The sequence below is a fragment of the Schistocerca gregaria genome, chromosome 10, assembly GCF_023897955.1.
Source record: "Schistocerca gregaria isolate iqSchGreg1 chromosome 10, iqSchGreg1.2, whole genome shotgun sequence".
Taxonomy (NCBI): domain Eukaryota; kingdom Metazoa; phylum Arthropoda; class Insecta; order Orthoptera; family Acrididae; genus Schistocerca; species Schistocerca gregaria.
The window spans coordinates 219,209,395-219,236,665 of record NC_064929.1 but is presented as its reverse complement, the minus strand read 5'-3'; the positions used below and the strand labels follow the sequence as shown (position 1 = coordinate 219,236,665).

The 27,271-nt window shown below is 41.5% G+C and overlaps 1 protein-coding gene across 11 annotated transcripts in view; it reads left to right on the top strand.

Annotated features, from left to right (window-relative positions):
• The window catches only part of LOC126293165 (histone-lysine N-methyltransferase 2C-like), a 386,337-nt gene that overhangs the window by 327,493 nt on the left and 31,573 nt on the right, over positions 1–27,271 (top strand). For all 11 annotated transcript variants that reach the window (XM_049986267.1, XM_049986260.1, XM_049986265.1 and 8 more), the window contains 8 exons: positions 3,683–3,877; positions 6,811–6,934; positions 7,358–7,465; positions 7,639–7,793; positions 8,917–9,187; positions 11,029–11,264; positions 15,693–15,872; positions 21,067–21,285. In XM_049986267.1, the coding sequence (XP_049842224.1) occupies positions 3,683–3,877; positions 6,811–6,934; positions 7,358–7,465; positions 7,639–7,793; positions 8,917–9,187; positions 11,029–11,264; positions 15,693–15,872; positions 21,067–21,285 (1,488 nt within the window). The remainder of the gene's footprint in view (positions 1–3,682; positions 3,878–6,810; positions 6,935–7,357; positions 7,466–7,638; positions 7,794–8,916; positions 9,188–11,028; positions 11,265–15,692; positions 15,873–21,066; positions 21,286–27,271) is intronic.

The following is a 27,271-nucleotide window of genomic DNA, read 5'->3' as shown; positions in this document are numbered from 1 at the left end:
TGTGCTTTATAGTTCGTAGCGCAACCGAGGCCCGGTGCGAAAATGTCTGCAAATTCTTCACATAGACGAGAAACACTGTCTGAAGGCACAGTCTGGTTCACTGATAGGACCTTATTTACTATAGACAAGTTAAACAACTGAAATAAATCGAAACCAAACAAGTTCACTGCAGAAGAAGAACGAAGGATGTAAAATGACACAAGTTTTGTTTGTCCTTTGTATGTTGCAAGAAGGCTGCACTGTCCTAAAACAGGGATACGTTGCCGTGAATAGCTTGTTAACTGAACATTTGCGGCACGCAACGGAGGTGTGCCCAGCAGTTTGTAAGTGTCTTGATTGATCAGTGAAACTGCAGCTCTGGTATCGAGCTGGAATGGTATCACTTTGCCGTTAATGTCCAAGTCTTTGTAAGTTTATTGTCCTGCTGACGACAAGAGCGACTGTCTCGTGCAACGTGAACTGACACTGGTACATAATCACTTGCGACTTGACGGGAGTTCCGGCGATGTCGACGCACACTATTTTTGGGACGATCAGTCACTGTTAGAGAGAGTGGCACTGCGCGGAGTGGAATAAACTACATGAATTTCCATGGGCGAAGTTTCGCGAGCCTGAGTATCCTTGGTTTGATTCCAATTCTGGTGCAAAGCAAAGGGCCTGGAACGGGTATGAGCTTCCGATCTGAGCTTTTTCTGGCAAACACTCTGAACATGTCCTTGTTTATTACAATAAAAGCAAATAGTTTGGCGTGACGGGCAAGTCTTATGCGAATGTTTAGTAGCACATCGCGGGCATGATTTGATCACTGCATTTGCTTGCCTGTGCGGCACACGTGGCTGAGAGCCGCGCAGCTGGGTGCGAGGGCAGTTTACTGCTCCTTGCAGCTCGCCCGGGGGGCCGGTTTACCTGACACACTGCTGGTGAAGTTTCAAATGATTCCTGAGCAAAGTCAGGTGTGTCCTGCCGATCCAATATGTCCATCACTTGTTGAAGGGAGGGATTTACTAGTTTCAAAATCTGTTCCCTTATACGAACATCAGAAACGTTCTGTGCAATTGCATCACATACCATAGTATCTGAATAAGGGAGTCCACATTGACACTCAAAAGCACAATCCCTAGTAAGGCCTTGCAAGGTTGCAACCCACTCCCAATTAGTCTGACCTGCCGTACGTTTCGTTCGAAAGAAGGTATACCGTTTGGCATCTACATTGACTGATTCTTTGAAATATGCATCTAATGCAGACAAAATTTCTTTGTAGGATAGAGTTGCTACGTCGCGTCGGGGAAATAATTTGACTATCACACGGTACGTGGTCACCCCTACGGACGATAACAAAAAAGGCTGCCGCTCGTTACCTTGAATTCTGTAGGCGGCGAGATGGAATCCAAATTGGCGTGACCACTCTGTCCAGCTTTCCAGCGCAGCATCAAAAGGTCAAAAAGTGGGTGCAACAGCGTGTTGTGGCTGCATTAGCGGTGAAGTGCCTGCTGCCGCATCGTTTTGCATCGCACCTTGACCCTGGATGAGCTGTCCAAGGGCATCCAGTAAGGCCTGCGTCTGCTGATTCTGCAAACGATAAAATTCGGACAGTACATCTGGAGATTGTGGCGAAGCCATTACACAAGTAAATCAGGGCAATTTAGATAAGAACACTTTTACTCTCGTCGCCAATGTTGTGGTTGGCAGGAGAGCCAACCCGTATAACTAAAGGAGGCCAAAATGCACGCGTTTTAGCTCACGTAGGCTGGCGTGAGTCTGGAACATGACAAGGGAAATAGAATTGAGAAATACGGACGTAGCTGGTGGAATACTTAACTTTAATCCATTAATGGAGATCATCGCTCTTGACATTACATAATTCACAGTACCAATAGCAACAGATAATGTCGCCTTGCTAGGTCGTAGCAAATAACGTAGCTGAAGGCTATGCTAACTATCGTCTCGGCAAATGAGAGCGTGGAAGTCACTGAACCATCGCTAGCAAAGTCGGCTGTACAACTGGGGCGAGTGCTAGGAAGTCTCTCTAGACCTGCCGTGTGGCGGCACTCAGTCTGCAATCACTGATAGTGGCGACACGCAGGTCCGACGTATACTAACGGACCGCGGCCGATTTAAAGGCTACCACCTAGCAAGTGTGGTGTCTGGCGGTGACACCACATCCTTGTCCATCCCTACACGACACCTGCTCCCGACTCTTTATCCTCGTGACTCGTATCCCTGTAATAGACCTAGATGCGAGATGTGTCCCGTACATTTTCCCACTACCACCTATCCCACCAAAGGCAGAGCTACCTGCGAAACCAGTCGTATGATCTACAAGCTAAGCTGCAACATTCTACGTAGGCCCGACAACCGAAAAAACTGTCTGTGCACACGAATGGCCACTGATGAGCTGTGGCAAAGAAACAGCTGGACAACTCTGTTGCTGAGCATGCTGCCCATCATGACATTCTTCTTTTCAGTGACTGCTTCACAGCCTGTGTGTGTCATCTGGATCCTCCTGCCAACACCAGAATTTCTGAATTGTGCAGGTGGGAACGTCCCAATTGTGCAGGTGGGAACGTCCCTGCAATATATCCTACGTTTCCGTAACCCTCCTGGCCCCAAGTTTCTCATTGTCCTTAACCATCTAGCTCTTTACCTGTTGCCATTCCATTCCACCAACACATCATCAGTCTCCTTACTTCTAGTCTTTTTCACTCCCCCTGTCCCCTCTCCCCCATCTCCCCAAGGTCCCGACTGCAGCTAGCTGCCCTACCTTCTCTGCACTACTTCCTTATACACTCCCACGAGCAGCACTTTACTGTCCCCCCTCCTACCGTGCTGTCACTCCCCCTCCCCACCCAGCGTCCTCCTTACCCCCAACCCCTGCTTGCTTTTCCCATCATGCACTGCTACTGGCAGTCTGACCTCAGCAGCTAGAGTCTGTGGTGTGTGTGTGTGTGTGTGTGTGTGTGTGTGTATTTCTGACGAAGACCTATTTGCCAAAATCTCACTTTCTGACAGTCTTTTTATTCAGCGTATCTGTGACTCAGCATCTCCACTATATGGTCAGTAGCAACTGTCCTTTTCATAATATTGTTACATTCCATCCTGGATTTTTCTTTCAGAAATAAGACTCTAGTCATGCCATTAACAAATGAAGCCTTTGGCATTCATCAATGTGGAAGTGAGGCAGTTTTGTTTCCTAGCATTTTCCCCATGAACTGCATCTGTACGTTTGGGCAGCATCTGCAGTCCAAAGGATAAAAGGAGACTGCTGCTTCGTTGTCCAGCCCGAGCTTACACTGCTGCCGCCTGTCCTCCACCTGTAAATCTGCTTAGGAGAGCCTCGAGCCTCGAGCTGTGATAATGGAGCTGGGGAGCCTTAGGAGGTGCAAAATGTGGAGGCACATTGTCTTGGACTCGTGCATATTTATCCTTACACTTTCCTAGTTTATTCTGAGATACTGCGAGCAGTGACTGCTGTATTTGATCACCTATAAATGCCTATTTCCAAACTTGTATTTCCATTTCTTCTGTCACAAATGTCTCAACATGTAACATTTTATCACCATTTGTCGACTGTTGTGAGTTTTGATAAATACGTATTCAAGTGCATTATAATTATGAAATTTTTAATGTACGTGCAGATTTGTTGTATAGAGTGATGGACATATAGCTATTTGGCTTTTCTTAGGCGGAAGAAGACTACGACACGTTTGTGGAGAACGTGATGACACAGTTGCGGCAGTTGCCACCTCTGTCGATTCTCGAGCCGACTCTGGCCAGGAACCACTCGGCGTGCCCCGTGTTCGGTGCAGGTGACGCTACGAAGGTGGGACCCCTGACCGGAGAACTGCGTGGCAGATACGGGAGTGCATCGTTACCCAATGTGAGTCTAAAAATCTGCAACCCAGTGTTGCTCAAGGATAGACATATTTGGACTTGCTTGAAGAATTAAATTTGAGGCTGTGAGGAGAAAAAAAAATGTTCCAGAATATATATTTATGTTTTTAAAACTGTCATTTTCTGATCGATAGCATATAGGTGATAATTTTCGCGTAAATGAGCAATTTCAGAAAGGTTTCAATTACTCTAAACGACTAAAATATTGTCTCGATGACTCTACATATAGTCTTAATATTTGGTGTTTTGCACAAAATATGTAGATGACTGGGAACATAGCACTTAATTTATAATTTCATGCCAACATAGCTAAAGCACACCTTCGGCAGGATTTACACGATGAAACTATATTTTCCGCTCGTAGTATCAAAACTACTACCTGTTAAGATTGCCACACTTTGAAGGTAGCATCCCACAAATGACAAATTGGTACAAAGTGCACTCTGTACTTGGACATGCAAATAAATAGCATTTCAGCACAACCACACAAAGTAGGTAATCGAAATCCATTTTGTATGTAAGCAAATGTTGCACTGCGGGATTCTCATTCAAAAATTGCACTCTAATGTTGGCTAATTGTGAGGAGACCTTGTTACATCTCGACAGAAAAAGTGCCAGGAAGAACCTCAGTATTTAGCGACTTGTTTCATTACTGACTTTTTTGGAGGGGTGGCAGCAAACAATGTAACATCTTGATAATAATGTACCTAGTAAATTACAATTTATATTCTATAACCCAGAATCCAATTGCATATTCTTACCAAAACCTGATAACAGAGTAGCTCTATTTATTTACACTACCTGGCAAAATAAGCGAAGCACTCAGAAGACATGGTTAGATATCAGTGTAGCTCTGTACATGTGCAGACAATATTTGTGGATATCTAAATTATTAGAGTACACTTCTCTCTGACAAGTAGAATGGTCACCAGACTCCTTTAGTGTAGTTCATGTTTTATGTCGTTACCGGGCCCAGTGGGGTTTATAAGGGCACGAATGATGTCTGGTATCGAGTGATCACAGTGGAGGACACGGAAGTGACGTGCACTCGCGTGAGATGGCATACCGACATCTGACGGTGATTAAAAGGGGCCGTAACGTGGGTCTCCAATTGGCCGGTCGGTCGAATTGTGAGGCTTTTGTTTGTGTGGCGGTGGCCAGATATCACAGTAAATGGGAATGTGAGAGGAGGTGTACTTGTCATCGAGTTTCTGGTCTCCCACGTCTAATTTTGTCAACTGAGCACATTGTCACCTCTTCACCTCTACACCTGCGGTCAGAGAACGAGTAACGAACTTCGCTCGACTGCTGTGTTGTCCTGCTCCATCGGTGGAGTGGCTGCATTTGGAGTGGTATCATGACTGGGAAGTGTGGACTGTTGACGAATATTGCTGTATTGCGCTCGGAGATGAATGGCAGTCCTGCAGAATCCCAAATGCCTGCTGTCTGAGACTTCTGGTGTTTCGAAGAGTTCTGCAATGTTACTGCCGGTGTCACAGTGTGGGGAGCTATAGAGTAACACGTCGGGTAGCGACTGAGGGAGCTCCGACGCACAACAGTTACGGACGTACTGTATCCTTGCATATTATCTCTCGAGTGACAGTTTTGTGGTTCTGTTTTCCAATGGGACAGTGCACGTCCACATATGGCACGTGCGTCTGTGAACCGTCCGCATGATATTAAGATTCTCCCTCAGACTGCGAGATACCCGGGCCCGTCCCCGATAAGACGGGTGCGGGACCGACTCGGACGTCGACTCTGTTCCTGTACAAGTAGCCGGGATGTGGAGGACCAGTTAAACCGATTGTGGGCCAGCTCATATTGGGAGAGGGTATGACAACTATATGATGGCCGTCCATACCAAAACGGTGTGTGCGTCTGGACCCGAGGGGGTGCGACATCACACTGATAAGTCAGCTCGTACTACCAAGTTCATTATAAATTTGACTTGAATTTGTCATCACGTACCATGTGGAGCCCATGAAGTTTCATTGTGATCCCTCCTCCCCTTCTTGGTGTTTCACTTTTTGTCAGGCAGTGTCTTTATTTATTTATGAACTGTGTGAAGTGTTTTATTGTGCAAATACAGGATTTATTCGAGGAAAACAGAATTTTTGTGGCATTAATGATACAGCACACACACGACAATACTCGGTAAAAATTTTAAATAATGGGTGGGGTCACCAAAATTTGTCCTATATTAATTGACTGGTGGGTGAGACTGGGACAAATCTTTGACCATGACTTGTTTTTTTACACGGGTGAGTGACCTTCCAGTTATAGCATAGCCTTTCATTTATAGAATAAAAAGTCCATAGTGGTTTTAAGAGAGTTGAAACACAGTTTTCTGCAAATATTCTCTCACACTTTATTGAGTTAGTTCATAATCACATTTATACAGTCAAGTCTAGCTTCTGCTGCGGGAAACAGTGGTGAGTTTGTGTGATTACGGTATTGTGTTTCTTAAATATTGGAGGTTTTCTACTTTACACTGCTGTGTTCTTTTTGCTCATTCATTGCAGTATGGCAATTCATATGGTCTCTCTCTCTCTCTCTCTCATCCACGTTTTGAATCACAAATTACATAACTGAGGAAGCTTCAACATGTATCTTTAACATTTTTCCTAAAGCTTGCAAAATATTGCTGTGTGATGTTCTGTTGGCAGGCTCTTAATGTTGAAGCCTATGATAAATAATTTTTCAGCTGTTTGTCTCAACAACACAGCGTCATTTGCTTTGCAGGATAGTTAAGATGTACCTACGAACTGTGTAAATTTTGAAATGTTTCTTTGAATTTTATGTACATTTTCTTTCAGAAGGAGTGCTGCTGAGACTGAGTTAGTGATTTCACTATAGTTTGTTAAAACTGAATCCAATTCATTGTTTTATTAACATGCTAGAAGTTTTATGTTTATGTAGGTTTCGGACCATTACAACACGAGGCCATTCGGTCCTCTGCCGCCACTGCCTCCTCTCCCACCTCCGTCGACACAGCGAGGGTTTTACGACCAGGAGTTTGCTTCTGTTCGTTTTGATAATGACAGTGAGTATAATTTCTGCCTGTAGTTTATTCCATTTAGTTTTTCATATATATTGTAACATTGTCAGTAGGAAATTACAGTTAATAAATTTTTATTCTTAAAAGATAAGTGTTCGAATGCTGATTCTGAAACACTGTCCGCTGGGTAGCCATTTCACTTTCTTGGGCACTTGCAAATTTGATCAGTAGAGGTCAAAGCAGTTATTGTGTGCTTCAAATATATCAGGAACACCTGGTGTCATTGCAGGCAGAGTGAGCTTGACGGGGAGGATAAAATGTGTTTCATATTCCTGTCATCTTTTCGTGCTTTTTTCTTTCCTTCTCAGTTCCACATCTCATAATATTTTATCTTTCATTAACCAAATCACGTGATGCGAAGAGGCCTTTTAAGCTTGTACTAAAAATTATTTATTTGCCACTATTCAGGTGACGATAAGAAAGATCATCGGGAGAGAGATAACGACACGCCGGACACCATTATAAGTTCGTCTTCTCCCGAGTGTGTTTTCAGAGATCTTCCACTTCGTTTTCCAGGTGAGATGTGAAGCTTAATTTAATTACGTATCTTATTTATGTGCCAGTCTTCAAAGTGTGCTCTGTGTACCAAGTGGTTATTTTCTGTTTTCTTACCTCTATAGAGTTTTATTTTTTTTTTAGTTTCTTGCCGAGCTGTCGTCTTAACGGTACAAAATTTTCTCTCTGTAAAGGTTTACAATTAATTAAAGATGAAGACGAAGACGAAAGTGAGGAAGACAGCAAGGCGTGGGCAGCACGCCGCACCTCTCCTGTCATTCCACTTGTCACTCCGATACCCATCCGGCTGCGCCCACCACCACACTACGCCAAGGATGCTGCCGATGTGGTAAGGCGATACCTGCAGTGAATGTTGTGGGTCATCCTACAGTACCTTCGTTTGAGGTGTTGACATGTAGCGTAATCACTTTCCACGTGCTTCACATAAATTATTTTCACCCCAACTTGAAAAGTAAAGTCGTATGATGTTTTAGTGGATGGTTTTTATCAAATACATACTCACAATATCTCAGTTGCGGTTTTCACTAACTTGTTTTCTGTCTCTACTTCTGAATATGCCACTGTTGTAGCATATTTGAAATACGCCTTACACGGTTGACGTGGCATTAAAGTGATCCAATTTGCAAATAGTGTCAATGGCATAATAAAAACTTAATCCAGAAGTCCTGGCAAAACGTTTGTGGGTCGAGCCAGTGCCGTACAGACTGGTAACAGAGGTTCGAGCGTACGGATTAGGTTCTCAGATATGTGAGTGACTCAAAGAGATTTTAAGTAATAGAACCCAGTATGTTGTCCTCGGTAGCAGATGTTCACCGGAGGCGAGGTATTGTCAGGAGTGCCCCAGGGAAGTGTGATAGAACCACTCTTGTTCTCTGTGTACATAAATGATTTAACAGATAGGGTGAGCAGCAAACTGTTGCCGGTTGCCGACAACGCCGTAGCCTACAGGAGAGTTGAGGGGCTGTAGACGGCTAGCAGACGAGAAGAGAGATTGAAAGTTAAGGGGTGTGGTTTCTTAACTATTGGGGTATTGTGTTCGTTCCCGAGAGTAGTTAGCTATACTCCATCTGGAAAACACGAGAATTGTATGTCACTTCAAATGGGATTTTTTTGAAAAGGTCAGACTCGGGTCCGAGTGAATTCCATGTCTTCAAACACAAGAAATGTCTTGGCCCCTACACTTCATATCCCACAAAAAACTATGAGGTTTGTGTGCCAGTTGCAATATCAAGTGGCAAAATTTAAGGCAGAGGGAATTTGCCTGTTTGTTAAGAGATTAACAAGTAATTAAATGTAAAAATGAATGCACACACACTCGGTTCCAGTATGTATTTACTTGCCTGCAGTATTTCATGTTTTATATGTAGTGTGATAGAGGTTACTTCCGGACAACCGAAATAGTCCTGTACTCCTCTGTAGATAGAACTTGTACATTTTCCCGGCTCGCACAGGACAAGGAAAACGCCGGAGGGCCTCAACTGCTGGTGCGCCAGCGGTTCGGCCCGTCCCCACCGGCTCCATTGCGAGACTCCGGCAACGTGACGGTGACACTGACGCTGACGGCCGCTGCCGCCGAGGACATTGCGGGCGTCCTGCACCGGCTGGCTGGCATCCTGCGAGTGCCAACGCCCGCGGCGTTTGACGTAATTGAGAGGACGAGTACGCCACCCTCCCAGAAGTTGGGGCTGTACAGGACTCGCGGGAAGGACGGCAAGGAAGGAGGTGAGTGAGCGCCGATTGTGTAGTGTTTAAATCACTAGTCGAGTGACGTCGGTACGGGGGCTCAGGAATTAAATGCTCTATTTCCAGAAACTGAAGGGAAGTCTAATAGTCGGATTAAAATTACTCGATACTTCGTGTCTGTCACTTGCCCCTGCAGTGTTGCCACATTGGTTGCCAGCTACCACTCAGTTATAGGTGACACACAAACACGGTGGCCCACTTCACAAATGCTGTCAATGTGTAACGTGGACGAGTGTCGAAAGTGGCCTCCGCGAGGTATGACGGAAATCGGAGATGCTCTGTGGGCAGCTGATTTTGAGTGACAGTTGACTGAACTGTAGTGGACAGTGCATTTTGTAGCCTTGAATTTAAATTCGTGTTCTGAGCTAACCACAACCCAGTGATGTGCAATGTACCCGAGAAAATGGCGATCAGAATTCTATGGCAGAACTAAATTCACGATCACTTTGTTCACAGCGGTTATACCTAATCTCTGTGAGCAAACTTAAATGGAAAAACTGTTACTTTCTTGCTATCATCAGTTGTGTGTAGGTATCCTCACACGGGCTACACGAGCAGCTGCTTTACCAACCGATGAGCAGTCCTTGCCGGAACTCGGTTGTTGCCGGCCGGAGTGGCCGAGTAGTTCTAGGTGCTTCAGTCTGGAACCGTGCGACTGCTACGGTCGCAGGTTCGAATCTTGCCTTGGGCCCGAATGTGTGTGATGTCCTTAGGTTTAAGTAGTTCTAAGTTCTAGGGGACTGATGACCTCAGAAGTTAAGTCCCATAGTGCTCAGAGCCATTTGAACTGTTCGAACTTGGTTATTGCAGATTATAGGTGACACAGGCAGATTTAAGATGAACAAAGAATGTTAAGATGAGAAATTAGAGGAAATAAAGAAACCAACGGAGATGAAAATGACATGCTAAACAAACAGAAGTAAAAAGAATTACATTTAAACTAATTAATTGAATAAAATAATAACCATACTATTTTAATTAGATTTAGAAAAAATATTTCGCTACATTTTGAAGAGATTCGAACCTGTGACCTTCTACGCGTCAGGTTCGTATGCTAAGTATTGCACTAGGCTACATTAATCAATTACGAAGTTATATTTGTGACTGCGGTGACCCAGCCCCGACGATGAATTGCAGCCTTTAAAAATTCGGCTTCACGCATTGTTGTGTAAGCTCATCTAATGTAAGCTGATCTCCACGATTACAATAACTGTGTATGTGACGCCGAATCGTGTCTCGTTTGGAAATATCCTGTAGTGTTCAGTTAGTGCTGTGTACGAAGTGTGTATTTCATTAGCACCGTTGTGTGTATGTGTTAACCTCTGTGATTTAATATGAAACAAAAATACCAGACCCAAGATTTGATATCCAAACACAACAAAAAAGAGTAGCAGACAAGGAATTAGAAGTGACCTGACCAATTGTCGTGGCAGTTTGGGGGCAAGACACTGAATGCTTCGATTCAAGGAAACCGGCAACGCTGCACGAAGTGACAACTGTCGAGTAATTTTAAATTTTCTTCGGTAGCCTCCGATAGAAATGTCATTTCTCGTAGTTGTTAATACGAATCTTTTCTAGTTTTCATTATATTTGATTGCAGTGAACTTTATACGCCAAGATATATGTGTGAAAATTATCCCAGAAGTTCACACAGTTTGAAGTTCAAATAGAGTAGATAACAAAATAAGGGAAGTAATTGACAGTTCTCCATTCCTCCCTCACTTTTTTGCACATTTCTCGAGTATCAAAACGACTTAACCTGCACAAACACGAACATCTCTGGCAGTTTCTGAGACACCGTCTCGCTTTCTTTCATTCAGCTCCCGTAGATATCCAGAGCATCCTGAACGGCGCCGCAAAATTTTGCCGTCACTGCGACGTTGTGATCCTGACGAACCTGATACGCAAGAAGGTGAGTGAGATCCCGGGTTTGTCGGCAAGGGAGGAGCTGGTGGCGGACACGGGGCCTGACGGGGACGTCTACTTCTGCAGCGCCGCCTGCTACATGCAGTTCGCCCTCATGCACCGCTCCCCGACTCTCAACCAGCAGGAGAAGGTAAGCCAGTTTCTTTACTACTAGATCTGCATCATTTGACAGTCACAACTGAACGGGCTGCGTCAGAATTACACTGTTCGTCACAGTGAATATAGAGAATGTTGTTTACAACAATGTTTGTTGTAAATTATTTACGACAACATTTAAAATGGGTGCCATTTTATTATAGGCTCCGTAACTGTAGTTAAATTGGCGATTTTTGAATTTTGTCTAAAACTGGACACTTCACACGGATCACCTTTTTTTGTTGGCATACCGTCTATACCGATTTCAGGAAAGACATCGAACGATAAACTTTTATCAGTGACTAGGAGTAATGGTTGAGCAGGCTGTGGAATAAGTTTTCCTATGACCGTTTTGGATACGACACAGATATATGCACTTGCTCGGTGCTTATGCAAATTGACTACTTTTACAGTGTTCTCCAAATGCACACCATATGCCCCAAGGCAACTTGGTAATCTGGGAAAATCATAAGAATTTTTTCACTCTGCAAAACCAGGGAATGTTATAGAATTCTAGGAATTTTTCATTGCTTCAGTTTTCAGTCAATTTTTTGTAATTTTGACTGGTAAGAACTGATACTCTAACAAAGAATTTTACTTTAGCTTGTTACTGCAGAGTGATACTGCAGCAATAAAACATAAACGAGAGTTTGGCACCAAAATAAAACTTTCGTCCCGAAGAAAATTTGCCATTTATGACAACAAAACACAGATCACGCACAAACATTTGCCGACAGCAAAATGTGTCAAAGGCTTTGGGATGAAGATTGTGCAATACTTCGTAACAACAAACTGCTTTTGATGAGTGTGATGTGACAGCTGTTTAAATTTCTAACAGATCGTGGGAAAATGTTGTGAATGGTAATTAGAGAAGTGTTACTTTCAAAGTAAATTTCATTTTATGTAAGATTAATTGTGTTACATATGAGAACATGCAATGAATTTCTTAAGTCACAAAGTATTTGACACAATTTCCAGACCGAGAAGGCTAGTCATTTCTGGAATTATTTAAAATTTTACAGGTACATTTGTGTTTGATGTACCTTAAAGGGTAACATGTTAAAAAATATCAAGTTTAAAGGTTAGTTTTTCATGTCTAATGTAGTACTTTCATATATTACAAATTAGGCAATAATGATGGCAGAAAGTACGATTATCCTGAAAGCACATCCAGGGGCACAGTCTCGATTTCAGTGCTTTGGAAGCTACAGAGCTGTATTTAGTGGAATTTGTATTTATACTTTGTAATACATAAATACACAATGCACGTGTTTCTGCACATAAAAGATCTTTCCAAAATGCATTGTTTTTTGCTGTGTTTCTTTTCCTAAAGCTGTAGGCAGTTCTATGTCAGTATATAAAGCCATTACTCTGTTCAAAGGATTGATGAGTTTTACAACTCTGAGGAAAAGTATGTCGTCATTTGACACGGAAAAAATGTACTTTCACTGGGGAAAAAGTGTATTTTCACCCTAGAAAAAGATTATTTTTAACTGGTAAATCGGGGAAACTTTTTTCTTGTCCGTATATGCAGACTGTTCTAGTTTTTAATAGTGAAACAGCTTACATTTTTGTTTGAGCTGCAGCTGACAGATTGAGGATTATTAGCAAAAATTTAGGTAAGCGTATGAAGATAGTAACTGTTCTCGAGAGAACAGACACCGTTGACAACCGTGCAGCTTCTCTAGAATAAATGATAGTTAATTGAAACCCTGAGCTGCCGACGGGTGTTGTTCATATACCTGGACGGGGACAGCCGAAAATGCGTGCCCCGACTGGGAGTCGAGCCCGGGATCTCCTGCTTACGTGACAGACGCTTTATCCGTCTTAGTCACTGAAGACAAAGATGAATATTGCGACTGCAGGGTCATATCTCTTGCACGCCTCCCGTGAGACCCGCATTCCCAACTGTCCACAATCTATGTATGTATTGTTCCTAATAGAAACTTGCCCATCCACTCATTGCTTGCCATCACCCAGCACAGAAAAACGTTGTACTCAGAACACTGGTTCACTGACCACGAACTCTGTCAGGTCTGGATAATTTGGCAACAGAGATAAAACATCTACAATCTGTGTTCTACATAAATGGATACTCTTGTCAAGATGTTCAAAAGGCACTGTGCCTCGTTTCCCCAGCAGCAGTTCCGGAAGAGATAAAAGATGAAACGCAAAAGGTTGCATATTTGCCGTATGTCGGGCCGATATCTGCCAAAATCGGCAGAATTCTTCTCAGACATAACATTAAAAGCGTGTTCCGTCCACCCACCGAGGTTAAGGCCCTACGAGGGAGTGCGGAGGCTGGCTTGCGCCTACAGAAAGTGGGTGTTTACCATGTACCGTGTGAATGTGGTATGGCATACGTCGGCCAGATGACCGGGACCGTTGATATCGGGTACAGAGGCACACCAGACTGAAACATTCTATGAAGTATAATGATGCCTAGATTTTAACACAAATGTCGAGATACTGGGACAGTGTCATCGAAGAATCTATCGAGATCGAGATCGCGGAGAATCTCATTAACCGGGACACCGGTTTCCAGCTGAGCTCTGCTTTGAACCCAGCACTTGATCATCTGAAGACGCAACATCCAGATCCCGAGGGACATGAGGATAAAGATGGACTTAGAGATAACAGCCCAGTACACGTAACAAGGGACATACACGAAATGGTACAACAGATACAATACTTGAGGACGCTCTTCCGATTCTCAATTGTCAGTTTGAACACGATCGGCCTCAGAACAACACTGCAGCTACTCCTGAGGGTCAATAACTTGGGACGGAACGCCTAACACGGCACACCATGGTAACAGAACATCCTAATTCACAACAGGACTCAAATGGTGACAATCAGAAGATAAAATGTATAGCACAACTTGGATACCATTCAGAACTTAATTCAGCTATATTGACAACAGATTATAACCAAAAAGTACGTGCACAGTGTTCAGAACAGCCGCAGCTATAAGTGCACACTGCGGACAGAGTGCCAGACTCGGCAGAGACTGCAGAGGAAACACCTAGCACATCGTAGGCGTAAGTACTGGACTTGTTCCCCATTGGAATCAGTATCAGACAGCACCTGGAGAAGACTGCGAGACACACAGTTGAAATATCATGCAGGAAAGACGCGAATAACTGGCAGAAACCTGATTAATCGACATGACATCTAGAACATACTATATAAGTTCATATTTTAAAACAGAGTTGAGTACACAACAAATTTTCAGGCATTAATTGGCAGTCAATATGTGCAGCACACCTGCAGCATGCCTTTTGTGAGAAGCTCTCTTTTGTGATAAAAAGCTAAATGGCATATTTTTGGTGTTCAGTCAACTTAAAATGTCAAGTAAAACCTGCTGCAATGTTACGAAAAAGTGTCTTCACTTTGCCTGTAAAAAACCAGAGGCTTGCTTGCACAGTATTCAGAACAAGCATCTTTCTTTACAATATCATTCGATGAATTTTTTAATAAATGATTTCTCTTTCTTTGAACTTTCAAAATGTGCTAACTTAGTCGTCTGTGATCCTAGAAGAGTACATAATTTGGATACAGAACTGGAAGAGTTGTTTTCTATGTACTTTTGAAAAGAGGATAATTTCAAGAAACAATTTCTACTACCTTAGAGTTAACTAGAAAATATTCTGGATCACATCCTATCTGGAGAAAACACAATATAAAACAGTTACCACCTGTACATTGTTAGTGGTTTGAAAACATTCAAGTGAATAATGAAGAAAACAAAAATCCACAATTGCTGTATTTGCATTATAACTACACTTAGCAAAAACACACAGTTTCTTCTTCGAGTGTTGTATATACATAGTGTATTTGTGGGAGAAATTTTTACTCTCCAGTATTCTGTTTTCCACTGCAAAAGAAAACACGAGAGTTTAGAAATTCTTTGTGCATTAACTTAGTCACTACAGAAAAATTGACATTGTTATTGTGAATATTGTAATGCTGTTGTAATAATAGTTTTTTCCTCTCTTTCTCTCATGTTCAACAACTGGTATACTGCTGTCTGGTGAGAGATAGGAATGGTCACATATTTTTTCTCAAAAGCTTTCCATACTCTTTTTGTTAAATACAGTGCTAACCCACAGTAGTAGTGACGTTGTTATAAGTAAAACATTTTCTGGGACTAACTATCAATTTTTTGCTCATTTAACAGATTGTATTGCTAAACAAATAGTGTAATAATTCGTAGAAAAATTTACGAATAGATCCGTCGCAATTGACGAACTACTGCTTTAACCGAACCTGTAACTTGCAATAACTCAAAACTGTGCTCTCGTGGGTTAGCACATCCGTCTGCCGATCCCTTCAATTCTGGCTTAGCACTCGTTATAGACTGGCGCTCTTAAGTATCTCCGGTTTAGAAATAGGAGAGTTAATCTCGGCATTTCTGTCGAAGGCTGCAGCTGTCGTGGACCACGTGAGTCAGGAAATGAAACGAGAGGTGAAGATAAAGGAGGAAGTGGTGGAGCCGGCACAGGCAGAGTCCGCCGACGGAGAGCACGAAGCGGACAAGCTTGTAATAAAGATCAAGGAAGAACTGCCTGATCCAGACGAAACATCTCAGACCTCCAACGAGGTAAGGTTATTGCTCTCGTAGCCAGCTGTTTCCTCAGTGTAGTCATTTCTTCTATTACTTGTATTGTATGTTCTTTGCCTGTTGTGTTGTACACGTGAACACTGTGTGGATAATATCTTACTCAGTGAAATTATAGACATTTGTGTGGATAGAAAGTTTTTTCCTTAAGAAATACATTATGTGGGGATATTTTGTTGAGACGTACTCCCCACCACAGGTAGAATGCCAAAAACTTTGAATTGCAAAAGTTAGTGAATACAGTGGTATTGAAAAATTTATAATCTGCAATTTTAGATTTGATCTCGGACTGTTGGAATAGTGTGAGTTGCCCCAAGGGCGTGGCATACTACCCACCTGCTGGCACCACTACTTCCTCTGACTAAATAAATTATCTATGTTAATGTGAAACATGTAATAGGTTTCTCATGCTTCAGATTGTTTTCCAAAATTTGAATGCATTAAGAGTAGTAAGAGAACTTAACTCATAAAGAGAAGCACTAAAGACACTTGAAATTCCCAGATTCTCGTGTGACTACTAGGTACACACTATACGTAACACTTCATAGCAACAAATACTTGTCAAACAGTCTGCCACTCATCGTCTGGCAATATCAAGGCCTCCGTGCCTCACTGTGATGTGTCAAATGAAGAGTGTTACTGTGCAAGTCTCTGTACCCACTTCTGTCTCGAGTAACTTCATTGTAATTTTGCTTAATTTACGTGCTTTGTCTTTAATGATGTTGTTAAATGAAGCTAATAATTAAGAAAACTAATTTTGAAATGAAAACTACTGAATAATTTTTTGGATACCACAATCTTACTTTAATTACTGTGAATGTTCCTCCAGAACAAATCTTCCACACACCAGCAGATTAAAGTTGTGTGCCGGTCCGAGACTCTCGGTCATCACATGCCTCACTCCAGTGATGATTTCGTTCGGCGATTCCACTGTCGACAGGATTTCGAAACCTACCTTCGCCCGAAGGCGAGTGGTTCCGCTAGGTCTCAGTTTTAATCTGTCAGGAAATGTGAACATTGTGTGGCTCTTCTTGTCATTGTAACTTTCGTGGCTCTGCTGTCCTTTCTCTCACATCAGTTTCTAATTTCAGGATTTTAGCTTTGACATTACACGTCTGCACCTGCACGATTGTTTTTTCTTTCATCAGTACAGTAATTTACACTGAAGCCTTGAGCGACCTCTCTGTGCTACGGGATTTTACTCTATTCTTTTTCACCGTGTGGTACACTCAGGTTTATTGTATAGCACAGTAGATAAGAATGTATCGATATAAGTGAGACGTTTGCGACGTTCTGTCGATACGTAAAATGTGCTGACAGTAACACCAAATTATATATTTCTTTCTTCCTTCCACGCTTTCAGTAATGAAAGTATTTATTCCTTCACCATAAATGTTTACCATATTTGCACACAATTAATTTCATAGAGATTATCGCAGTTCGTAGCCACTCAAAATGACTAGTGTCGTCTGTACTTACAAAGAGAGACCCCCAGCGTTGGAATAGAATTTCTGAAACCACATATACGGTTACGTAGGTCGAGATCCCATATATCACACACTGCAGCTATTCACCCTGATTGGCCCTCATTTGCGAGCGATTGGGGGGGGGGGGGGGGGGGGCAGTAGTCTTAAAAAAGTTGCATCAAATAGTCTGGTTGTGCTGCGTAATGGATAGGATAATAGCTTCACATGCTGGAGTTTCTGGGCTTGAATCTTGTCAGGTATAGTATTTTTTATTTTAAATCTTTGTTGAAATGACTTTGATAACCATTTTTGTTCAATTACTTGATTTAATGTAATTTTTTATTTCCATTCCTTTCTCACATCATTTTAATCATAATATCAACTTCTTCATTTGCTCTCTCTTTTTTGTTCTTATCATTCTTTTTTAACTTTAAATCTTTGTTCATGTTTTTTAATTAATCGCCCTGTTTTTTTGTCCACTTTATTGTATTCATTATATCTATTTCTCATTTTGTTTGAATTTAGTTATACTTATAAACCCTTTTTTCTTTTAAATCTTCGTCTGTGTTATTTTGTCCATAGTGTAATAGGTCATAGATTGCACACATGGTAACAAAAAATAAAGTTTTCCACACCACTGCAGATTCAATACAAATAGATTATTTGGTATCCTGATTTTTAGCTGTTATATCATAATTTTCAAATAATTGAATATTATAATAGATAAATATAACCAAACTCATGTGCACAAAAATTCTGATTGGAAAAAAGAACGACATAAAGGAAAAATGTAACAGATGGAAAAAATGAAACTTCCTGGCAGATTAAAACTGTGTGCCCTACCGAGACTCGAACTCGAGTCTCGGTCGGGCACACAGTTTTAATCTGCCAGGAAGTTTCATATCAGCGCACACTCCGCTGCAGAGTGAAAATCTCATTCTGGAGATGGAAAAAAGTTCATATGGCGATTAAAAGAATGTGACAAAGAAGTAGAAATAAAAAATTATGTTTAACGCAATTAATTGATTGAAAAGAATGATCAGAATCATTTTGATAGGGACTTATAAAAAAAAACTGCTGTCGTTATTCATTGCATAAGGCAACCAGACACCCCCCCCCCCCCCCCCCCTTTAGTTACTCGTAAACGAAGGCCTATGTGAATGGCTTTACATCACTGTATATTTGGTTTCAAAAAGTGCACATTTATTCTAATAATAATAAAAGGTCGATCCTTTTGGGGACATCTCCTTGTGTCTTGGGAGGTACGAATGAGTGGTAGTGCTCTGATAGTATGCAACTGCCACACTGTGAACATAGTAAGTGCATTATTTTAGAATGCAAACTGTACTCCAATTTAACCTACTTCATTTGATATTAGTCATGTTGCAATATAGCTTCGCCAGCTGAGGTATCGGCTGCGACGGTGAGTAGGTTTGTGGACTACAGGCACAGGTAGAGCACCGGTCAGCCACTGTGGATGAGATAGACGAGCAGGCTGCCGAGGTTGGCCGGTAATGCATTACCTGTTTACACGGCACTAGTCAGACACTGCTAATGCTGCACTGAGATCCACTGGCGAAGATGGGAAGTTCGGGTCTGACGTTGAGAACTGTTACTGGAAGAACTGAGATCTGAGGGGTGAAGTGTCAACTGTCGAATAATTTTATTTGAACTATAGTTCATTAATATTAAAAACTGATTGTCTTACAAGACTCGACAGTGCTATTTTGTGCTCAGTGTTTTATTCTCGCTGGCCAGTGTAATTCAAATGCTGGAAGAGTGGTACTCCAATGTCCACTTGACTGCCGCAGTTTAGGTGCCCGCCACTGTTTCAGGCACTTCAAGTCTCATTCCTTCCTTTGCCTCTTTCAGCTGCAGCTCATCTTCTGTCAGTGGTGTGGCATTAAACTAACCCCCTCTTTCTATTTCCTCATAAGTTTACAACTTGTAATCCAAGACTTTGACATTTGTATCACCACAATTTCAATTCTGTTAGTGAAAGAGGCATTTACTTCAGTGATGAACCAAAATGACACCTGTGTGGGAAATTTGTTGATTTTTATAGGATGTCTCGGGAGCAAAGGTCAGTGTTCCAGGTGGTGACAGAAATGGTTGTTTTATGTTTAATTCTAAATGGTTTCCACAATAAATATTTGTATCGTTATGAAATTATTTTGCTATTTATTTTTGTGTTGGTATTTATTATTTGTCAAATTAAACATTAACGTTGTAAATAAAATAGAAAGAAACTTCCACATGGGAAAAATATATTAAAAACAAAGACTTACCAAGCGGGAAAGCGCCGGCAGACAGGCACATGAACAAAACACACAAACACACACACAGAATTACTAGCTTTCGCAACTGATGGTTGCTTCTTCAGGAAGGAGAGGGAAAGACGAAGGGATGTGGGTTTTAAGGGAGAGGGTAAGGAGTCATTCCAATCCCGGGAGCGGAAAGACTTCCCTTAGGGGAAAAAAAGGACAGGTGTACACTCGCACACACACATATCCATCCACACATACACAGACACAAGCCTAACGTTAGTTCACATTACATTTTCAACAGTTCATTAACCAATTTAAAGGTGTTTACAACATACTTTCTAAAGTCTACAAAATACAGTAACCAATCAGTTTTAAATACTTCACAATACATTTCCAGAAAGTGCTTCATTAACATCAGTGAAATAATGTATTCTCTTGGAACCACTTTAGGGTTCTCACCTCAGTGCACCTGCATCTTGTTACGAGGGCAGATATGTCCACAAAGCAACCTGCCATCACATCAGATGTATTCACTTTTCCATCAGGTGGTTCCTTCTTGGTACACCACCACAAAGAAAAAAAAAGACTGTGAGAGATCTGAATATTTTGTGGCCATGTAATGGTAGTACTGCACACAATAACATCTTTCCCTAATTTATTTTGAATGGTATCTTTTGAGAAGATGCTTTGAAATTTTTGCGCACTGCTGTCAAAATTTGATAAAGGTTCTCCAATAGATGAAAGAAGAAACATTAATGGACACAGTCTGTAGCTATTACATGTATGCAAGCTTAAATTTGTTCCTAAAATTTTCTTAACTTTTTTGGTGTTTGACGCTATAAAATTAATGAAAATGGTCTAACAAGATAAAAACTGATAAATTTTAGTGGTACTAAACAAAATTTGTTTTATTTCCGCTATTAAAAAAGTAAATAAATAAAAATAAAAAAGTAATACTTCGATATTTGCTATCAGTAACACACCGACATCTCATTTCCTGATATTTTATTTTGATGAAAAATATCTAAAGGCTGGGAATTGCGAGATCATTTATACACCAAAACATACTTTTGTAGCATGCCAGCTAAAATACGGTACTTACCTGTCACAACAGTATTTTCAAGTTTCATACGAAGATAATTTTTGCACCAACTAGAAAAGCTGTACCTGGTCGAACTAGGTACGTAGCGAGGAACGCATTCTAGCACCACTAGTGTCTCAAATTGTACACGACTGTAGAGCCAGTCTGCAAACTCCTGAAAAACACTGTTTGAAGTTATACGTTCGTTATCACTTTTGCTACACATTCCCACGAGTGCTTTCACCCTTCACCCTTTCCGTGCAGGCATCGCTACCACTCCGCAGGCGTGAAGCAGTATTGTAGTGTCGAGCACCAGTTCCTGGCCATTAACTAGTAGTATCTTCTCACCTAATGCTTTGCAGCCCGTCACGCCGACCGGCAAGGCAAAAGTGGAAGAGCCGACTAGTGCGGAGCCCCCGGCAGAGGAATTTCAGCGCCCCGAGAAGCGCAGCCACCGGGCGGCAGCTGGTGAAGAGCCCGCCCGCAAGGTGTGGAAGGGCGTCCGCTACCGCTACTGGAACCCGGGCTCCATACAGCCGGCAACCAAGTACAAGAAGCCAACCGAGCGGGAGATTACAGAGGTAAGTGAGGAGTACAAGCTATGAGAATCAGACAGAGCGACGCATTTTGTCATCACGCTGTCGGGAAATGTATGTTTAAAAAAGTTTGCCTTAGGTATTAATTGAGCAAACCATTACGCTGATGTTTATTGAGAACGGGGGGAGTGCTATACACCAAACTGATCGTCCAAATCACCAGTTTGTGTATTGCTATTTAACTTACACTATTTTCATGAAGTTAATAATACTTATAATTAAAAATTAGGGGAAAATGATCTCAGTGCAGCTATGAAATATGGTTTCAGAGCTTATAGTCCCATTGTCAATGCAAGTAATTCACTCAATTCGTGCGAAGCCATAAAAGTTATCTACTGACACCACTTGACAGAACTGTCCCATCGACAGTTGAAAAGAGAACACCTGCCATCGACATGTTTCTCAAATTAATACTACCACAGTAGGAACATTGTCGACAGTCAGATTAATATCAATATCTGATATTGGATGTAAGTAAAGTTTCCCACAAATTGTAATTCATTGAGCAATTCGGTGGCTCACACGAATTAAAATAAGCAGAATTTGTTATCATTATTTGATTACAAATTCCAGGAATATGTTTCATCAAATGATTTTCAGTGAATTGCATTGAAGAAAATAGATTAAATTGATGGGATTGTCACTATTTTGAAAGGGTAGTTCATTCTCCAACACTTCTAATGAAAAGGACACTCGAGCATTCTATCTTGGAACAGAGAAATGAACTCGTATTAACGACTTTTTAGAACTTTATCTCCATCCCACGACATCCACCAGAACAGCTTATTGTTCGTGGAAGGACAATATCAGTAGAAAGTGGGGTGTGAAATGATTTGCAGATGACTGAAATTATTGGATATTGGATAACACCAGTCAGTGTGGGAAAACACATTTACTTTTATCATGGCTGCCAACAAAAACTCTTAAAGGTTAGAATTCACAGTAGGCATAGTCCCTATCAATTCAGACTAACTAGGAAAAAATCGTAACTTCATAGTTTCGGATGTTATTGAATTTAGCAAATGTTAAAATGAAGGACTGTGTAAGGAACATGTATTCATTAGATTTCTCCAAAAAAATTAAAATAAAAATAAAATAATATGCTGTTCTAAGATACAGCCCTCCAAAGATTACACTCTGCATACCATTTTGAAGATGCGATTTTGGAAAAAATTTCAAAATGCTGTATCCCTGGAACAGTTCTAGATTTTTTAAAAAATATAATTGCTTTATGATTACAAAGAAACCTCCATTTGGACTTATCTTTCTAAGTCCTTTTACTATAGCATTCTGAACTTTTTTAATAATTTATTGATTTTTTTACTCTCCAAAAATGCCAATCCATAAAATTTCGTTTTTTTCTGTTGCTTAGTACCATATAGTTCTACATTTACTGAAAAGGAGAGCTTCTATTTTGTGGTTGAATAGGTTTTGTAAACAATTGAAATTTTTGCCATACGTAAAACCTGTTTTATTATCGCATAACATGCTCATAAAAATCAGAACTTAACCTTATTTAACATAATTTTAGTTTTGAAAGATAAGCAAGAGACTCATTTTCCAACCTTTTAAATAGTTCCAGAATGTATATGAAAGGTCCAAAGACTTAAAGGTTTCAATTTATAAAACTTCTGTGCACACTGTTGTGTACTGAAATTAGCCAGTCTGCTGCTGCAGTCGCAGGTTCGAATCCTGCCTCGGCCATTGATGTGTGTGATGTCCTTAGGTCAGTTAGGTTTAAGTAGTTCCAAGTCTATGGGACTGATGACCTCAGATGTTACGTCCCATAGTGCTTAGAGCCATTTGAACTGTTTGACCCATTAGCCAATCAGTGAACTAAAAATATGTTCCACTGCTTGACTATCTCCCTTTGATATAGAGTGATGCCTTCCTGTTGAACCAATAAGAACTGGAGCACTTACAGTCTTCAGAACATTGTGAACCGGAAGTGAGCACTTGTGGCATTGTTGCTGTCCTTCAGCTGGAAACCTATATCCAGTAACTGGTCCATGTGATGGCATTAATCAATTAGTTTAACTCATAACCGGTGTCTATAATCTCTGCAATCCACCAGTCACTGTCACACACACACACACACACACACACACACACACCACAAACATCGCCGTACTCAGGTTATGAATCTGAATATTATCGTGCTTTTTCTGAGGTGTTGGCCGAGTGATTGAAATTTCTTCTTTCTTGCTCTTTAAAGTGCATGCAATATGAGTTCGCCCATCACTCTGAGTCCAAAAATGTGTCTTCTGAATTCTTTTCACAGGAGGTTTGTTTGTAACCCCCCCTCCCTTTTCCCCCCCTGCTCATGGAATTCTCCGATTTCCTCTTTGGACAAAAGAATGAGGGCTGCGGATGTGTAAGATTTCACAACTCTTGTAAAATCCTCAGCATTCTGAATCACAGCTGTATTTGGTCTGGAAAGATAGTGTTTTGTAGCATGGTGACTGGTCGCACTATATATCCAGTCAGTTGGCACAAGCAACTTACTCAATTCAAACAGCTAGTAACGATTTTTAAAATGACTAGAAGCATAATCAGAATTAATGATGATCTTCTCTGCCCCTGTTTGCAGTTGAATTTTGCACATTGCTAACAAAGCTTGTGCTCAGTTATGTCCTGTGTCATCACTTATAATGGCAATACTTCTACATGTACATCCATACTCCGCAAGCCATCTGACAGTGTGTGGTGTAGGGTACCTCGAGTACCTCTATTCGGTTCTCCCTTCTGTTCCAGTCTCCTATTGTTCGTGGAAAGAAGGATTGTCGGTATGCTTCTGTGTGGGCTCTAATCTCTCTGTTTTTATCCTCATGGTCTCTTCGCGAGACATACGTAGGTGGGAGCAATATTCTGCTTGACTCCTCGGTGAAGGTGTGTTCTCGAAACTTCAACAAAAGCCCGTACCGAGCTACTGAGCATCTCTCCTGCAGAGTCTTCCACTGGAGTTTCTTTATCATCTCCGTAATGCTTTCGCGATTACTAAATGCTCCTGTAATGAAGTGCACTGCTCTCCGTTGGTTCTTCTCTATCTCTTCTACCAACCATATCTGGTACGGATCCCACACTGGTGAGCAGTATTCTAACAGTGGGCCAACAAGTGTACTGTAACCTACTTCCTTTTGCATTTCCTTAGGATTCTTCCAATGAATCTCAGTCTGGCATCTGCTTTACTGGCGATTAATTTTATATGGTCATTCCATTTTAAATCACCCCTAATGCCGAAGCCCAGATAATTTATGGAATTAACTGCTTCCAGTTGCTGACGTGCTATATCGCAGATAAATGGTAAAGGATCTTTCTTTCTATCTTATTCGCAGCACATTACACTTGTCTACATTGAGATTGAATTGCCATTCCCTGCACCATACGTCAATTTGTTGCAGATCCTCTTGCATTTCAGTACAATTTTCCAATGATACAACCTCTCGATATACCACAGCATCATCCACAAAAAGCCTCAGTGAACTTCTGATGTCATCCACAAGGTCATTTATGTATATTGTGAATAGTAACGGTCCTAGGACACTCCCCTGCGGCACATCTGAAATCACTCTTGCTTCGGAAACTTCTCTCCATTGAGAATGACGTGCTGCGTTCTGTTATCTAGGAACTCTTCAATCCAATCACACCATTGGTCTGATGGTCCATATGCTCTTACTTTGTTCATTAAACGACTGTGGGGAACTGTATCGAACACCTAGCAGAAGTAAAACATGGCACCTACCTTGTGGTCTTGTTTTGAAAATATGTCACTGCGTAAAAATGAAACCTGGTCATTGCTCCAATGATACCTGTACTTCTTGTGGGAGAATTATAAACAGAATTACAAACCATTTCTCAGCAAAACCATGGTGAAGCACTAAACATAGTTCTTCTGCCTGTACACGCCCTTTAACTTCTGCAATGTGTTGTTGTTGTTGTTGCAATTTCTTCAGATGCTGGGGTGTTACTTCTTTCATTGGCCAGGTACCAAGTTCATCAATGAAACTGTCATAGGCAACAGTTTTCTTAATTAGTTTATTTCCCTACCATGTCGCATATGTCATTTCTGCAGAGTTATCTGGTACGCCTGCCAGCCCAAGTGTCTGTAAAGATGGTCCCCCTCTCCAGGGCAGTCACACATTCTTGAAACAAACAAGTCTCTCGCTTTTAAGTCACAGACTACTAATGACTTCACACGCCCAACTCAGGTGTCATATGTCACGTGCTCCAGTAAGTTCTTCAAAGTTACCATCCAAAGTTTAAAATTGGCGCAGTACACACATAAACAGACATCTCTAGGTGGGTATGGAACCATCCACTTGGTCATACTGCATAAAATTTTGATCTTATGATATGTGAAGTTGTGTAGTTGCTCTTATAAATTGCAAAAGTTTCTTTAATACTGCGAGTCATGTACTTCTTCACTTTCACGACTCTTTGACCTTCAACTGTTATAGTTATAGTGGTGGTGTTCCCCCCCCCCCCCCCCCCCCCCCCCCCCCCCCCTCCCTCCCCGACAAGTTCCGTAGGACCAAACTGAGGAGCAAATCTCCAAGGTTACGGAATATGTCAGTACGTGAAATTAGAGCATAAAAATAACAATAAACACAATCAGCAATACAATAAGAATCAGCTTAATTTTTCAAGGAACTCCTCGACAGAATAGAAGGATTGACCCATGAGGAAACTCTTCAGTTTCGATTTGATAGCCCGTGGATTACTGCTAAGATTTTTTAATTCGAGTGGTAGCTTATTGAAAATGGGTGCAGCTATATACCGCACATCTTTTTGCACAAGAGTTAAGGAAGTCCGATCCAAATGCAGGTCTGATTTCTGCTGAGTACTAACCGAGTGAAAGGTGCTTATTCTTGGGAGTAAACTAATATTGTTATCAAGAAATGACAGGAAGGAATATATATATTGAGATGCCAATGTCAAAATATCCAGACTCGTGAACAGGGGTCGATAAGAGGTTCGTGAACTTACACCACGTATAGCCCGAACGACCCATTTCTGAGCCAATTTTTGTCCTTTGAGAATGGGAAGAGTTAACCCCAAAATACAGGGTGATACAAAAAGAATACCACAACTTTAGGAATTTAAAACTCTGTAATGACAAAAGGCAGAACTAAGCACTATCTGTCGGCGAATTAAGGGAGCTATAAAGTTTCATTTAGTTGTACATTTGTTCGATTGAGGCGCTGTTGACTAGGCGTCAGCGTCAGTTGATGCTAAGATTGCGACTGCTCAACAGAAAGCTTTTTGTGTTATTGAGTACGGCAGAAGTGAATCGATGACAGTTGTTCAGCGTGCATTTCGAACGACGTATGGTGTTACACCTCCTGATAGGTGGTGTATTAAACGTTGGTATAAACAGTTTACAGAGAATGGGTGTTTGTGCAAAGGGAAAAGTTCTGGACGGTCGAGAACGAGTGATGAAAATGTAGCACGCATCCAGCAAGCATTTGTTCGCAGCCCAGGAAAATCGACTCGCAGAGCTAGCAGAGAGCTGCAAATTCCACAATCAACTGTATGGAGAGTCCTACGAAAAAGGTTAGTCAACTACCCGAGGCGATGGATCGGTCGCGAGGCAGCCCGTGACAGAGCACTTCATCACTGGCCTCCAAGAAGCCCTGATCTTACCCCCTGCGATTTTTTCTTATGGGATATGGTGTTTCGGCCACCTCTCCCAGCCACCATTGATGATTTGAAACGAGAAATAACAGCAGCTATCCAAACTGTTACGCCTGATATAGTACAGAGAGTGTGGAACGAGTTGGAGTATCGGGTGATATTGCTCGAGTGTCTGGAGGGGGCCATATTGAACATCTCTGAACTTGTTTTTGAGTGAAAAAAAAATCTTTTTAAATACTCTTTGTAATGATGTATAACAGAAGGTTATATTATGTTTCTTTCATTAAATACACATTTTCAAAGTTGTGGTATTCTTTTTGAATCACCCTGTATAATT